Source organism: Oculina patagonica, chromosome 11, assembly GCF_052425735.1.
Source record: "Oculina patagonica isolate OP01 chromosome 11, crgOcupat, whole genome shotgun sequence".
Classification (NCBI taxonomy): Eukaryota; Metazoa; Cnidaria; class Anthozoa; order Scleractinia; family Oculinidae; genus Oculina; species Oculina patagonica.
Genome location: NC_135768.1, coordinates 426455 through 441648, shown reverse-complemented (window position 1 = coordinate 441648; position 15194 = coordinate 426455). Strand labels below are relative to the sequence as shown.

Sequence of the window (15194 nt, the reverse complement as noted above, 5' to 3'; positions counted from 1 at the left end):
CCGACATTTATTAACTCTTTGTTCATTTGTATCAAGTGTTTTTATACGGTTATTTTGGACAAAATTCTGTCCGTTTTTTGCTATGTTGCTTTTGTCCTTGTATTCACCCCACTCAAATGTTAATTCCACCCACAGGCTGTATTAATTTTGCAGGAGAGTTTCGTCCTGCTATACAGATATTCACTCTTATCTCCAAATTTTACTTTCCTCCTACAGACTGTTATATATAAAAAAAAAATATTATAAAAAATTAAAAAAAAACGAATCACGAAAAAATCAGATCTTCTGATTCTTATTCCGAAACTAAAATATGTATTTATCAGTTTGTTACATTTAGCGTTGAATTCAATAAAAGATTATTCATCTTTGAAACTTTCTTATCATTGTTTAGTCGAGGTTTCTAGAACCTCGTTTAAACAGTTCCCATTCCACCATTTCAGTTGTATCAGCACTTCTATTTTTTCAATATTTTGCTGTCTTATATTTATCAAAATGACCGTATGGTACGATGGGAGCTTTTGGCCCAGGAATGGAAATATTCCATAATGATGTATATAAGACATTTCCACTGACTTCCGGGACCATGTCAACTTCAGGTTTTCTGTTGAAGAGGCTTTGATTTCTATAATTTTCTGGTACTCCTTTCCTTATATCCTGCAGTATATCTTCCCAGTTGTCAAGAGCTAGTTGAGGATAATCTCTGTGCTCGTTGTTTATGGCTGTCACTGGTGTATAACGAATGACTTGACCGCGAAATAACACATCTGAGGCTAAAATAACGTATTTTTGACTTTCCCACCAACTTGTTTCCTCGTAGTCAAGTCTGTAAGGTAAAAGATGCTGAATTGCTTCAGCGTGGAATGCATTGACAGCGGCGTCAAACGCGATTGTCGCCGGTAAAATTGGCGGGAGATTTCCAGTGGCGGTACGCGGCGAACAACAAAGCGCGGTAACATAGGAGCCGTTTGGCACGAGTTTTCCACAACGACTACAATAATTACACAGACCAATCGCGGGCTCGTAGCCCAGAAGAAAGTTTTCAAAAGCTTCCAGTGGATGTCTAGTTCCCTTGCTGTAGCCAATGTATTCAGTCATGTTTGGCGTAAAGGAAAACTCAATATCTTCATCCAAAAACACGTAATATAGATAATTCTTGGTTCTTTTCAGAGCTAGATGGTAAAGAACATTTCGTCCAGTACTCCATGAGGTATTCTTGCCATCAACATAAACCACACTGCTTAAATTTCTCGTGGAATCCAAGCACTGTTTTCCCCAGCTCAACACTACAACATCTCGTATGGTGCTGCTTTCAAGTTTTATAAACGACGAGAAATGTTCAGACAGGCAACTCTCTGCTTGTACGAGATATGCAATCGCTTTTCTTTCCTGATACCACAAGCCATGGGTAATTCCGTCAGTTAAGGTATATAAATTACTTGCGAAGGAGATAGTTCGAACATGATAACAGACGATTAAAAACAATCCCAGCGTTGATAGAAGAAGTAAAGCAAAGCTGGAAGGAAAATGAATATTCATCCATCGACCGTGTTTACTCACTCAACTTAATCTTGCCTGAGAAAAAACAACAGCCCAAAACAGCGGCCTAGTCGTCAGAGCTTCCTTTCTTCAAATCCCTTACTTTCCCATGGCTCCCTTTAACTTAAAGCCAGCGCCTTTCAAACTTTTTCCAAACAAAAACTTCAGCGAAGTGTTGCAGACTACACTATAGACACCAGTAGCATGTGGTACCGGTTTAGGGTGTTATTTTGTATTTCCCGGTATACTGTAAAATAAATACGGTATTTCATTTGAAAGAGGACATTGAAAAATATAAACTTTTTCTTAATTTACGACAAACAAATAACTCAATTCTAGGCCAGGTTTTAAACGGATCATTACAGTTAAACCCTTTCATTTCATTTCATTTCATTTCATACCGTCCAACTTAAAGTGTCAGCTAAGAGTGTCATAGGTGTAAAATATTCAAGGCCACAAGTTTGTTGTTTTATGGGTCGTGAAGTGGATACGGTTTGGTGAATTTCAAAAACTGACACATGTTCTCCGCTGTTGGAAGTGTAACTTACCAAGGAAATCAACAAAACACCAGTTTTTCAATTTGTTTTACTACTTCAAAATACAATCAGCTTATTGTTTCACGTTGTGAGATTAAAGGTCATCAAAAATGGTTTAAAACACTCAAAATATATTGATGCTTTTTTGGTTTATTTTCTAACAGAAAAATTTGAATAATTTGCGTCTCCCTTTTCGCTTCAATGATGCGAGTAAATCTAAGGTAAAGTTGTCAAATCATACCAAGATCGACGGCAAGAAATGGTTTGTTACGTCGTAAACAGTTTCGTTTTAAGCCTTTACCAAACTAAATCTAGTTCTGACATTTGGTGCCACTTGGTATTGTTTAAGCAAAGTCCCCTTTCATGATCTCAAATTCTCAAATTTTGTTAACATTTTCACACGTATGAAATATTTGTTCATTTCCCAGCATTTATTTTATTTTTACGTTTCAGCGGATTTTGGCATCAACTCTACATTTTTCCCATAATTACCTGTTCTGGTTGACACATCTCACCAAAGCTTAATAGCCACTCAAAACTAGATTGACTAAACCAGGGTGTTAGAAGGATTAAAGGGAATGTCCCAATCGAGAATTACGAGCCTATTTCCCTTCAAATAACGCTACTTGATGCTTCATGTAAAAATTAGTTTCTTTAACCCTTTAGGTTGGTATCAAAGACACTGCGAGAAGAAACAAGTTTGAGTTAGTCAATAATCTCTTAGTCAATCTTCTTCTTCTAAGAGGTTAGTTAAAACTGTATTACGCAAGACTGATCAACAACTACACTCTCTTTACAACAAAAATAATTTCAAATCAACCGTTTTAAATTCTCAAATAACAAACGGATTTTAAAACGGTTCATTTGATTGGCTGTTTGTTTTGTTGAAATCCAGCCAATCAAATGATTTGTCCCAAGAGCCACCTGTTTTCCGTGCACAGACTTCGCCGGCTAAGATGGACCGAGCGGCTCTGGGGACGAGAATGGAAAAGGCCCATTCTCTCCCCATGCCCTTTCGTTTCTCTTGCCGCTGCCGGCGGAGGGCTCTGGGGCTGGTGATCGATTTTCTTTTGGCTGTGGAACAATTCCTAAACGAGTCGCGTGACTCCCTCATCATTCTTTCGTCATACTGCATCATGACGGGTCCTGTCTGGACTGGATCCTGTGTCCCGGCCCTGTCCTCGTCCGCCCAGCCGGCAAGAACGAAGGGCTATGGGGACGAGAATGGAAAAGGCCATGAATGATTGGTTGACAGATATGACGCAACAGGCACCGCTAGGACATTAACGCGCAAGCTCTGTTGTACAGCTTTCGCAATCATCCAGGAGTTTGCCCGTTCCTTATGAATCATTATTTATTTATTTTTGATATAAACAAGAATTTGCGTATGTCATTTCAATGTTCTGCTCCGTCAGGGGTTTTCTCGTTGTTTCATTCGAATTTATTTTTGTTTACATTTTTGGATTTTTCTAAGGTAGCATTTTATCGAATTTCGATTCAAAGAATCGACGAATTTTAAACGAAGAATGCTTAAAAGCAATCGAGGAATATTTAATATAACTTTCTCAGTACAAGAGAGGTTTGGCTTCAAAATGTTAATTAATTAGAAAGATTTTTGTTGGATTAGTTTATTAGGTATTCCAGAAAAATAGTGGTCTTTTGAAACAATCTATGTCCTATTGTTAGAGTCTTGTTTTTGACTCCCAGCATGTGTTTGACTATCTCCTTTTTGAGGTTATTCGAATAACAATCATCGAATTTGCATGTTCTTAGAAATTTGAAAACAGTTTACACACGTCTCTAAGCACCTAAATAGAAGCACCTGTCGGTAAAGTCATTACTCATGCGCGAAACTAAACAAAACATGTCGTCTTCACCAACGGAAACCTTTTTTATTACTGACTTTTCATCAAAAATTTCAAAAATAATGGTACAAAATTCTAGTGGATATATCCTAAGAAAGCGAACGGGAATTTCACTGAATTAAACAGGCTTTTCATGTGTCAACTATAAATAATAAATGAATCTAATCGCCATGGCATACACGAACGATGCGAATTGCAAAAAATTTGCATTTTCGCAGTGCCTGTCAAATATTTCACACAAGGAACGATTTCGAAGCGCTGTCCGATAGCGCCACGGAAGCTGTAGAATTATTTTTCCTTCCTTTAGACATTATCGTTTATTATTCAGCTCAAAGGAGGATTTCTGGAGAACATTTCAGCCAAAACAATGAGGGTTTTTCCACTGCCCGCATCCGTGTGTGTTGTGTTTGTAATTTTTCTGGGCCATGTTGATGAAGTGAAGAGCTCGAACGCGACCAACTCGAGCGGTGAGTTCGATTTTCCTATTAAACGTATTTTACATAATGTTCGATTCATCGTTCCTGCTAAAGAACATTAGAAAAACCTACTTATTTTACGTGTGAATATAAAGTGCCTAAAATCGATATATTAAACGGCGTTATAAGCATGTATTTTTTATTATTCACTAAGATGAATAAATTTTGGTTCTTAGAACTTTCTTCACAAATCGGTTAACCGGCAGGCTCTTTGGCGCCGAAAAGAGTCGCAAATCGTGCTAAAATACGCGCGTTAAATTTTCCAAAAGAATCCAAAGACAATTCTCAAAAGATCGAATTTTTTTAACATAATGGGTATAACTTATTGCCAAAAAAAGCTTCCAATGTTTATTTTTACAATGGCCGATGACTTCCTCGACAGCTATGGATTTGATACATTTTTGTTACCAAGTTCAGGTAAAACTTTACTACTGCAAGCTTTGTTGGTTTCAAACTACTCACGTTCACCTAACATTCAAGCAGTAATAGGAAACTTGCTCAAAGTCTCTAGAAATGTTTCTTGTTTTAAATAATTAATATTTGAGTCGAGTGGAATATTCCTCAAGGAAACTGTAGAAGGAAAGGAAATGAATGTTTTTAATATCCCCCTATTAACTTGGATGACTGTTAATTTCTTCGGCTTTTTCTTGATAGCTCAAAATAAACGTTCACGCTTGCAAATTGCGGCGAAAACTTGTGAAAATTTTACATAATAGCCAAGATTATTTCCGTCCAACTCGTACAAATTTAAACATATTTTTGACAAAAGGCAAGATGAATTATCAACATGCGGTTAACAGTTATTGACCAGTGACGTTTCTAACGTTTCACGTAAAAAAAAAAAAAAAAAAAACAACCAACTCACTTTCTCAGTAACGTTCCTCGCGTTTCACGTTTCTCGAAACGTTTTAAGAGACGCAAGCCACGAGAACAGTTTTGGTAACAACATTGTTGCTGAGTATTCCGTGCTATCAACGAATTGAAAATACCTTGGCCTATATGATTCAATTGAAGACATGTAAGATACCTGAATGTTCTGTGAAATGGTTTAGAAAAATACTGCGTTAGTTTTTTTTTAAAAAAATTTGTCAGTGAAGTTAAAGGTCTCGTATACAATTGCATGGTTGGTAAGAGAAAGGGACTGTTGACAGAGAACATTCTGGGTGGCTACAAGAAACAAATTAAAATTCCAACAAAAATCAAACGAAAAATCATTTATTTTAGAGAAAATCCTGTTCCAGAAAGTTGAAACGAATTTTTTCTCTGTGTGTTTAAGTTTGTTTTTCTGTTTCGTGTTTTATGTTTGCCAAGTTTCAGAGAAGTCATTTTTATTAATATATTTGGCTCTAGGAATTAAAAATACCCGGTAAGAAATGTGTACTGATATAATATAACAAAGCTAGCATTTAGAAATTTCTTGTTTAAAACAAAAGAAATCAAGCATACAAAAACTTTAACTGAAACATTTATGCTGTAAAGGAGAAATAATTTGAAAAATAAACCCGCTGAACGTGACTAAGATATTTGTAAAAACATCCTAGTGTCAAGAAGATAAAGTTTAATGCATACTAATTAGTACTGATGTTAATTACACTTGAAATTGACTTTCGACACACTCCTCTCGAAATAAAAACTGTCGAACGGTTAAACACAGCATTACATTTGCAGCAGAAAGGCAATAACGTAAAGTTCTTTCAGTGTTTTTAAACTCTGCTCTCATTCCATGGTATATCATTACCAAAATCTATTTTATCTAAACTCTTCTTACTTGATTATAGTTGTTCAGCGCAAAACACTGAGCTTACGCTATTTAAATTCATTTTAAAACATCCACTTCACTAGCTTAAGGGTTATTGAAATATTTTCACGTCTTCAGAATGCAGTAGAATTTATTTAAATACAGCACTGTTATGCTGTAATATAGAGTCAAATCGTTTGACTAAATTTTAAACTTTCGTTTTATTTCCAAGAACCTATAAAATCGTTACTCATTTAAAAAAAACTTGAAAGTGACGATTTCGAATGGAGTAAGCTTGATCTTGAGACTTTTAATTTCTGCTTTAGTTTAGTTTTCACCTCCCAACACCTTAATAACAATAGCGAGGTTCAATGATTACTTCAAAATTACTTCGCCTTTCTTTTACAAGAACATATGATTGTTTGAATTCTATATTTGAAATCTCTTTTTTCGTGTTTTTCTTGAAGATATCCGGCGCAACCTTGTGGGGCCACTGAAAAAAATATTTTTTCCAGTGCCTAAACAACTTAGCGAAATCTTTATATCTTTACCTTGTTAAAAATTAATGTATTTTCCTAACCTTTCACAAATTTTAATTTCTAGCGCTTTTCTCTTTGACAAAAAACGTTTCTAGCAAAATGTTCTCGTTGACAAAAAATGCCATTTACCATACAAAAAACTCAAAAAGTTGTTGAAAAGATGTCATCCTTACCATACGTTTAGTTTCTAAAGTTTACTCATGACGTTGAGTTGACGTCAGCATTATATGTCATGCTGCTTAGAAAGCAATTCTTTCTTAAAAACTGCAGATTCATACAATTTCTTAAGACGACCGTTACACTACAATAATCAAGAAAAAACTTTACATAAGAATGGCAAATAGTATTGAAAAAAATCCCCCCCCCCCTCAGAAATTTCAGTTTCTTTGAATTTTCAGTTCCTTAAAGACCTTGTAAGGAGCGACGTAATACAGAGTAGGCCTTAATTAGAGGGGGGACTTATTGTAAATCATAAACAACCAGCCAGGGAACTTAAAAATTAATGTACAATGCTGTTCAATGCTGAGTAATTTCTGTTTACCACATCTCCATGAACAGTAACAATTAAGAATAAACGTTATGGCCGATAACTCCAAAAAGATATTGTTACCTTGAAAAATTTGTCAACTGATTCATAGTGTCTTGGCTTGCTATCTTGTATGAAAGAGAGGGGAGTTAACAGCTCAGGAGGGAAGGGCTTTAATATTTAAAAAAAGTGATGTTATAGAAGTGGGCTCTCTCCAGGAAAGAAAAGGATGATGCCGTTGTTGTTATTGATGATGATGATGATGATGATGATGATGATGATGAGGATGATGATGATAATGAGGAGGAGGAGGAAGAGGAGGAGGAGGAGAAGGTGGAGGAGGGGGAAGAGGAAGAGGAAGAGGAAGAGGATGATGATGTGAAAGAAACCTAATCAAAGCTATCCAATCACAGGGCGCGTTATATAACCAAAATTTCGTAATTTTGTATTATCACTACAGGTCCTGGAACACCATGCCAACAACAAGTGAACAACAGATGTCCTCTCTCACTGAAGATCGACTGGTGGGAAATTCCGCCCTACATTTACAAAGATGAAAAAGGCAAAGTTAGCGGGATTTTTCCAGACATTTTGAAACGGCTTGTGTCGGAGTGTTGTGACCGTGATCCAGCGTCAAATCTCCAGGGAACACCCCCGGAATGCGTAAAACTCAACTTCAGCGAAATTCCTTCCAATGACTCCGAAGTAGTAAAGAAAAACATCAACATGAATGGTACGTTGCGTTACACGCGTTACTTTAGGTTGTGTTACTTTATGTACTCTTCCCCGACAGGAAACACGGTGGGCTTCTAGATGTAAAAATGTTAAAAAATGTGACTGATATGAAATGAATGTCTTTATTTTTCCCAATATCAGCCATTCTTCTTCGATTTTTGTTTATTATTGCCCCTTTAGTGTTTTCCACCTAATACTTGTTCGAGGTTCCTTCTGACTTAACTGTAGTTCATCGTAAGAAATAACTTTGATCTCACGACTAAGCTCCTTTTTCGAGTACATGTGCCCAATTTACTGCTGTAACCATACTGGAATAACCAGAAAACAAGTATTTCAGGATTTCATTAAAGTGCACACAGGTTGTGCTCCATAAATATTTGGGCAAATATAAATATTTCAAAATTCTTATTACTGTTTAACTTTCCAACAAGAACATCAGTGGTCAACTACCGCTCACAAATTCGGTCGATTAATAGGAAATTGGTCTGTTTGAGTCAATTAGGGTTTAATTGGGCAGATCGGTGTTCCCGTGGTCCGTCCGATCTGTCGTCCGTGGGGTATAAAATAGTTCACTTCAAGTCGATAATAAAATAAGAAGTTCCACTTGTCCATTGAAGCTGTAGCAGTTTCCTTTAAACTGATCCCTTTTGTTTACATTGTTAGGCACTTTGATGAGCATGCCCATATATGGCGATATGAAGGACGTCACTTTCCAGAGCCACCCGTTCTACCCAGTGGTCGAGTCACCCGGTGTCGTGTTCATTGTAAAGAAGGAAGATTCATCCAATGCCGCCGAGGCTGTTATGGAGGCTGTGTTCCAGGGGTGGCCTGTTCTCCTGCTCACGCTTATCATGGCCGCTCTGTCCGGAATAGTGGTCTGGGCACTGGTTAGTGAGGGTCTGAATGGCGTTTAGTGTTCAGTGTTGTTTGCCCATAGTTTGTAGTGTTTGCTGTTACATTGGCCAATGTTTTAATGTTTACTGTTTTCGAAGAAAATAATGTTAAGTGTTTGAAGGTTTTTCGTGAAAACGTTTAGCATTGTAAATTCTTATCTGCTCTTTAAAAACTTTGGATTAACTTACTCATGAACTTAGAGAAAATTTTCGGATTTCTCCTCGGAAGTCTTCGGTAGTCTTCAGGCATCTTCGATAGTCTCCGGACATCCTCGGGAGTCTTTGGAAATCTTCGGCGTCTTCGGGAATGTTTCGAACTGATCGGATCTCGGGCCCACTTCTTCATCTTTTGGTCTTTTGGGCTGTTTTGTTTCTTTGGGAAAATTTACTGTTACAGGGAATTTTTTACTGTTAGTGTTAAAATGCCTAAAATTTTACTGTTTCATGTTAAAGAGCCGAAAAATTAAGTGTTTAGTGTTATCGAGGTACCCCACCCCCCCCCCCCCATTCAGACTCTCCTTAGTAAATAAAAAACCTTTTCGTTTCAGCTAATTCGAGAAAGGTGGTCGGAAAAAAAAATGTACAAAAGTGCACGCGACAATAAAAAATTTTTTTTTTTTGGTTCTTTTCTACCGCCCCGCCCCCGAGAAGAGGGGTGGGTTTTTGGGGGGGGAGAAAAAAGGGACCGGGAAAAAACCCCGGGAAAGGAGAGGAACAACAAAAAAAAACACCCCCCAAAAGACGCGGGGGCGGGGAGACCCCCCGGGGCCCCATGGGGGGGGGGGAGCGCTCTCACCACTGCGCCATCCCTGCTCCCCAAACTTTCAATACTGTGAAAGTTGGTCTGGGTATTCACTTGAATTTTTCATACGGTATTGGCCTAGAGGAAATGTACAAGTTTGCATTTTTGCACCAAAAGATATTGTTTTTCATCTTTGGAGGCCTTTTTCTGTAGCTTTACTTTTACTGTCGCATGTCTTTGAGTTTTGAAAATTCATCTACAATTCAGCGTGGCTAAAAGTATCTTGTTTCCACATGTCTAAAGAGAAAGAAAACGTGTAAATTATACACTTTGTTTCGCGCGCTTGAAAATTGTTCGTGCCTCGTTTTCGTGAGTGTGTTTTTGGCAGAAAGGCGATCAATGACAATTTTAATTATGTCTAAAGTCCAATGTAGAAAAATATGCAGCGCAGCATGTTCGCCTTTTCATGCTAAACTAAAAGACATTTCGAACATTTTTGTAGTTTTAGTAATGAATGCTGTTGCTCATTCCGCAACACATTTTCCTTGACTTTTACAGTTCATTGTCTCCTTTACTCTCCAAGTGGTTTTATTCCGAGTTTTTTTTGTTGTTGTTTTAGGATACCTACTGGAACCCAGAAGAATTTCCTCGTTCTTTCTTCAAGGGGACATGGGAAGGTTTTTGGTGGGCCTTCGTTTCCATGACTACCGTTGGGTAAGAAAAATACATATAAATCGTTTTTACTTTCAATACATGCATAGGAAGTATTGCGGGGTCTAAGAGTTAATTATTGCGATGTGTTTCTGGGCAAGGCACTTTGCTTTCAAAACACGTTTATATTGCACCTGAAAAAATAGATTGCATCTCTCATCATCTTTATTTAAAGATGTCAGCACGCTTAGCTGAAGAGGTAGTTGTCAGCTCGCCAAGTGAATAAAAATACAAAATAGGATCATCGTTTGTCTCAAACAAATCGTAGACACAGCAAGTTAAAAAGCAAAATTTTCTACATGTAAAAAAATAGAAAACTCACTATTTATGTCTCAATACCGCCTTTCTTTGCTTTTCAGTTACGGTGACCGCGCGCCACGATCAGTGCTGGCTCGTACATTTGCATTCATCTGGGTTCTTATTGGTCTGGTGATCATATCGATCTTTACCGCTACTGTTACAACCTCACTGACTGCCATATCACTTAGCAACGAAATCAAGCTGTACGGATCAGACGTAAGTCGTTTGTAGCAACTAAAAAGTACAGTGGAACCCTGATATAACGATCCTCGATATAACGATATTCCGGATATAACGATGAATATTCTATGTCCCGGCAAAAGTTACAGTAAAATGTATGGGACGGAACCCCGATATAACGATCTTCGATATAACGATTTTTTCCCGCGGTCTTTGGCGCCCCCCCCACAATTCCCAATAACGATAATATTCTATTCCCGGAAAATTTAGTAAAAAGGACTGAACGTAGAATCTTTACAAATATAACGATATTATCATTTTATAGTCACAATTAAAACAAGGCAAGCAAAGCAAAACATGGAATTTAATGCAATAACATTACAGTAATCGAGTAATCTCTAACGTTTTTGTAAACAGCTTTGTACGATTATATACGAAAATGATACTGTGTTGATGCGTTCTAAGCATCTTTACCAACTTTATCCCCCTTTGATATGCAGTAAAAAGTACTTTTTAGGTTTACCCCGATATCACGATATTTTGGGTTATTTTACGGCCATATCGTTATATCGGGAGTTTCGATATAACGATTCCTCGATATAACGATATATTTGTACTGCTCCCTTGGCATATCGTTATATCGGGGTTCCACTGTACAAGTATTTTGACGTTTATTTATTTAAAAGGCGCACTGTAAAGCATCGATTTTTAGAACTAGTTTCGAGCAGGTTAACTCTTAATGTGAGTGCTACGTTTAGGAAAAATTCATCATCATCCCACATACGTAAAAGTAAGAGCCACCTTGCACAGCATAATAAACAGTACCACATGAAAGTACTGCTCAGTAGCTTTCATTTGAATGGTCACACACTAGGGTTTCATCCACAGACTTAAAAAACGCAAAAAAAAAAAAAAAAAACCAAAAAAAAAAAAATATAAAGAAAAATAGGGTTTCACCAAACTTAAAACCAGCTTTTATTTAACTGGCAAAGTTGTGCATGATGAAAAGGATAAAAGCATGATGAAATCCTCATCAAAACGGAACCGAAGTGGCTATTTTTTGAAAATGCAATTTGCTTTGGTAATCTCTAAGGCGTTTCTCATAGTTCTGTTGTAATCTTATTTGTTATTAGGTCGTTGCCTTGAAGAACACAGAAGAACAAAGGCTTGGTGTAAGAAACAATGCTAAAGTGAATGGTTAGTAAAATGTGATATTTATAATTTTACAGAATCATGTTTATTAGTTTATTAGTATGTGCACTTAAACGCTTCTCAGATTTTATTAATTTTCTATAAAACAAATTTTGCTTTTCATTTTAACGTCTGTATCATAGAACCATTTATTGTAGATAGTTTTGCGCCACAAATAATTATCACAGAAGTTTTTAATAAAGTTTTTTGATAATCGTTATTATAATAATAATAATAATAATAATAATAAATCATTATTATTATTATTATCATTATCATTATTATTATTATTATTATTATTATTATTATTATTATTATTATTATTATTATTATTTATTAATAATAAAAAAAAAAAAAAAAAAAAGAAAAATAAAAAAAAAAAAAAAAAAAAAAAATATTGTTAAAAAAATTTTTTAAAAAAAAGCATTCGGCTGCCAAATTACAGCCTTTAACGAATTATAAAATAATGAAACTATAACTGAAGTAGGAAAGAAGAATTTACACGGATATGCGTTGTTTTATTTTAGAATTGCGCACAGTCGCTGAACTCAAAGACGCAGTGATAAAACAAGATCCCAAAGTAACCGGTGCACTGCTGGACAGTTATGTCGCGGGCTACTGGGCAAAAGTCGCCTCAGACCCCGTACTAAAGAATCCGGATCTCCGCGTGGGGACTGTGCTCGATCATCAGTTTGCTTATGGCTTCGTCATCGCTGGTGTGTTGAATAACGCGGACACAGAAAAATGTATGAGGAAGAAATTGAACAGCATGGAAACTGAAATCACCACTATAATACAGCAGAAAGCCGAAACGATGGAGGTAAAAAAAAACTTGGAGCGATGTACCTTTTTAGTTTGCTCTTTGATTGGCTAAAAAGTTTGGTAACCAACAAAAAAAGTCAAAAGCTTGTTCCTGCGGTTGTTTAATTGTTCTTTGATCCGACCCCCCGAGCTATGTAGCTTTTTATCCCATCGTGTCTAAATAAAGGTTTTGTATTTGTATTTGTATTTGCTGAGAAGTTTGGAAAACCAGCACAAAATTTGTCGAAAAGTTTCACGTGGATTTCCTTCCCCTTGATTGGCTGAAAAGTAAAGGAAACCAACAGAAAGATGTCAAAAAGTTGCACGAGTGTTTTTTTTTTGGTTCGTTGCTTGATTGGATGAGAAGTTTGGAAAACCAACAAATAGATATCAAAAAGGTGTAAATGCAGTTGCTTGCGTCCTTAATTGGTTGGGGAACTCAGGACTCTAGCAAGTGGCTTGTACTATACTCCTTGTGACATTTTCTCAATGTGTTTGCACAACATTGTTTAAGTAAGGGGCTAACCCCCCCCCCCCCGGGTGGTTTTTTTTTTCTTTTTTTTTTTAAAAAATATATATATTTTTTTTATCTCCCAATAAAAATTAAAATTTTTTTTTTTTTAAAAAAATTAATTTTCAACATTTCCTATCCTAAGAAAAAAAAAAAAAAGCCCCCCACCCCCCACCCCATGTAAGAGCCCCACCGAACGGGGGCCAGGGTTGAATCCCCGCGGGACAAAAATTTTCTTTGTCCCATGCTCATGTCATTGTTGAAAAATCCATCTTCATCATAGTTTGAGGATTTATTAACTGTTTTTAATCAAATATCTTCTAGGAACCTGGGGAGAGCGCGGCTGTTGAGAAAACCAATAATTTGTTCGATGCGGAGTCGCCAATGTTCCGGAAGGCGATATACACCTGTATCGGGCTGGTGGCTGTGCTGACCATCTGCGGGCTCATTTGGGAGTTTGCCTATTGGAGACCACGTCAGCCCAAAGAAGCGAAGACTGGTGAGTAGCTAGCATAGTTGTATCCAAAGGGGAGACGTTGTTTTACTTTTGTCGCTCAGATGAAGAATACTTCAGATCCTTTGCCTCTACCCCTGACCCTTCTTAATATCCTGCATTGTCCCGCTCTTGGGTGAGCTTAACTTGTTCAATTGTAGCATTCATTACTGCCTCTTTCTTTTCTGCATCAGAGGGTGGGCAAGCGAATCGTGACACCAGAAACCTCTTTTGAAAACCTGCTGGTGGCTATGCAGTGTACTAGCGAAGGAAGGGAGATGCTTTTAGGGCTTTCCAGAAGTTGCTCGGCAACTTTTTGGCCGACTTTTCATGTTTCGAGCAACTTTTTCCCTTTCGAGCAACATTTTTCCTCTCGAGCAACTTGCTGCATTTTGAGAAATTTCCAGATCGAAGATCTCCGAAGATTATCCGCTATTATCCAAGTGTTGTTCAAAGGCAATACGAACGTTTCCGAAGATTTACGAAGTTTACCGAAGATTTTCGAGGAACATTTGGAGACGTTTCAACTTCTGGGTCATTCTTCTTTAAAACATTACAAAACTCGTCAAACACGACGTCATATATATCTTCACGATTTTTCTCAGTTAAAGAAATTCTTGTTATTAAGATACTTCTTTTGCTTTAAAATTGCATAAAGCTGCTTAGAAATCTAACCCTCAAAGGGAAACTAGCATATATTTAGAGAAATTCTCTTGATTAGAGGCAGCGTTTTTTTTTTTTTGAGCAACATTCCAGCAACTTTTATTATCAGAAGCTACTTTTTTGAATTTTTGGAGCAACTTTTGAGCAACGTTTTGAGAAATTACGGGCAATTTTTTGGGAAATCTCAAGCAACTTGTGGAAAGCCCTAAATGCTTCACCCTTCTCGCTCGCTTTGATGGAGAATACTTCAGATCTCCAGGGTCTGTCAATCCTACACTCACATCCTTCCTCCCCCCCTACCACCGTCCCTTCATTATCTCCTGCACCCCCCCCCCCCCTCCTCCCCCGGCTAATCTTAACTTGTTTAATTTAAACATTCATTACTGCCTCTTTCTTTTCTGCATCAGAGGTGGAGCGAATCGTGACACCAGAGACATCTTATGAAAACCTGGTGGCTATGCAGTGTGCAGAGATCGAGGAGGCCATGATGAACGAAGTTCAGCGATTCTACATCGCCTGGAACAAGAAACTGGAAGACCTGAAACGAAAGAACACTGGCGGACAGATGAGCCCTAACGATGTGAATGTGATGGGGATGGGTGTGAGTGGTGGGGATATGAGAAGCATGTGAAACATGCTGTACTGTCAGACGGTTTAACATTTGGTTCAATATTCGCTTAATAGTTCATGATTGAAAATAAAAACGTTTAAAATTGTTAAAAATGTTCTAAAAAGTCCCAACGTTTCGACTTAAACTT

At 37.2% G+C, this 15194-nt stretch overlaps 2 protein-coding genes across 2 annotated transcripts; one reads left to right on the top strand and one right to left on the bottom strand.

Annotated features, from left to right (window-relative positions):
• Positions 1-409: 409 nt before the first annotated feature.
• On the bottom strand, positions 410-1639 carry LOC144630555 (uncharacterized). The gene has a single exon (XM_078488916.1). The coding sequence runs from the start codon at positions 1534-1536 to the stop codon at positions 463-465; it is 1074 nt and encodes a 357-aa protein (XP_078345042.1). The 5' UTR covers positions 1537-1639; the 3' UTR covers positions 410-462.
• Positions 1640-4141: 2502 nt separating this feature from the next.
• Positions 4142-15194, top strand: LOC144629848 (uncharacterized). The gene is made up of 9 exons (XM_078488068.1): positions 4142-4404; positions 7677-7949; positions 8615-8838; positions 10206-10300; positions 10657-10813; positions 11911-11974; positions 12496-12788; positions 13605-13779; positions 14844-15194. Exons 1-9 carry the CDS (start codon positions 4305-4307, stop codon positions 15065-15067), a joined length of 1605 nt encoding a protein of 534 aa, XP_078344194.1. The 5' UTR covers positions 4142-4304; the 3' UTR covers positions 15068-15194.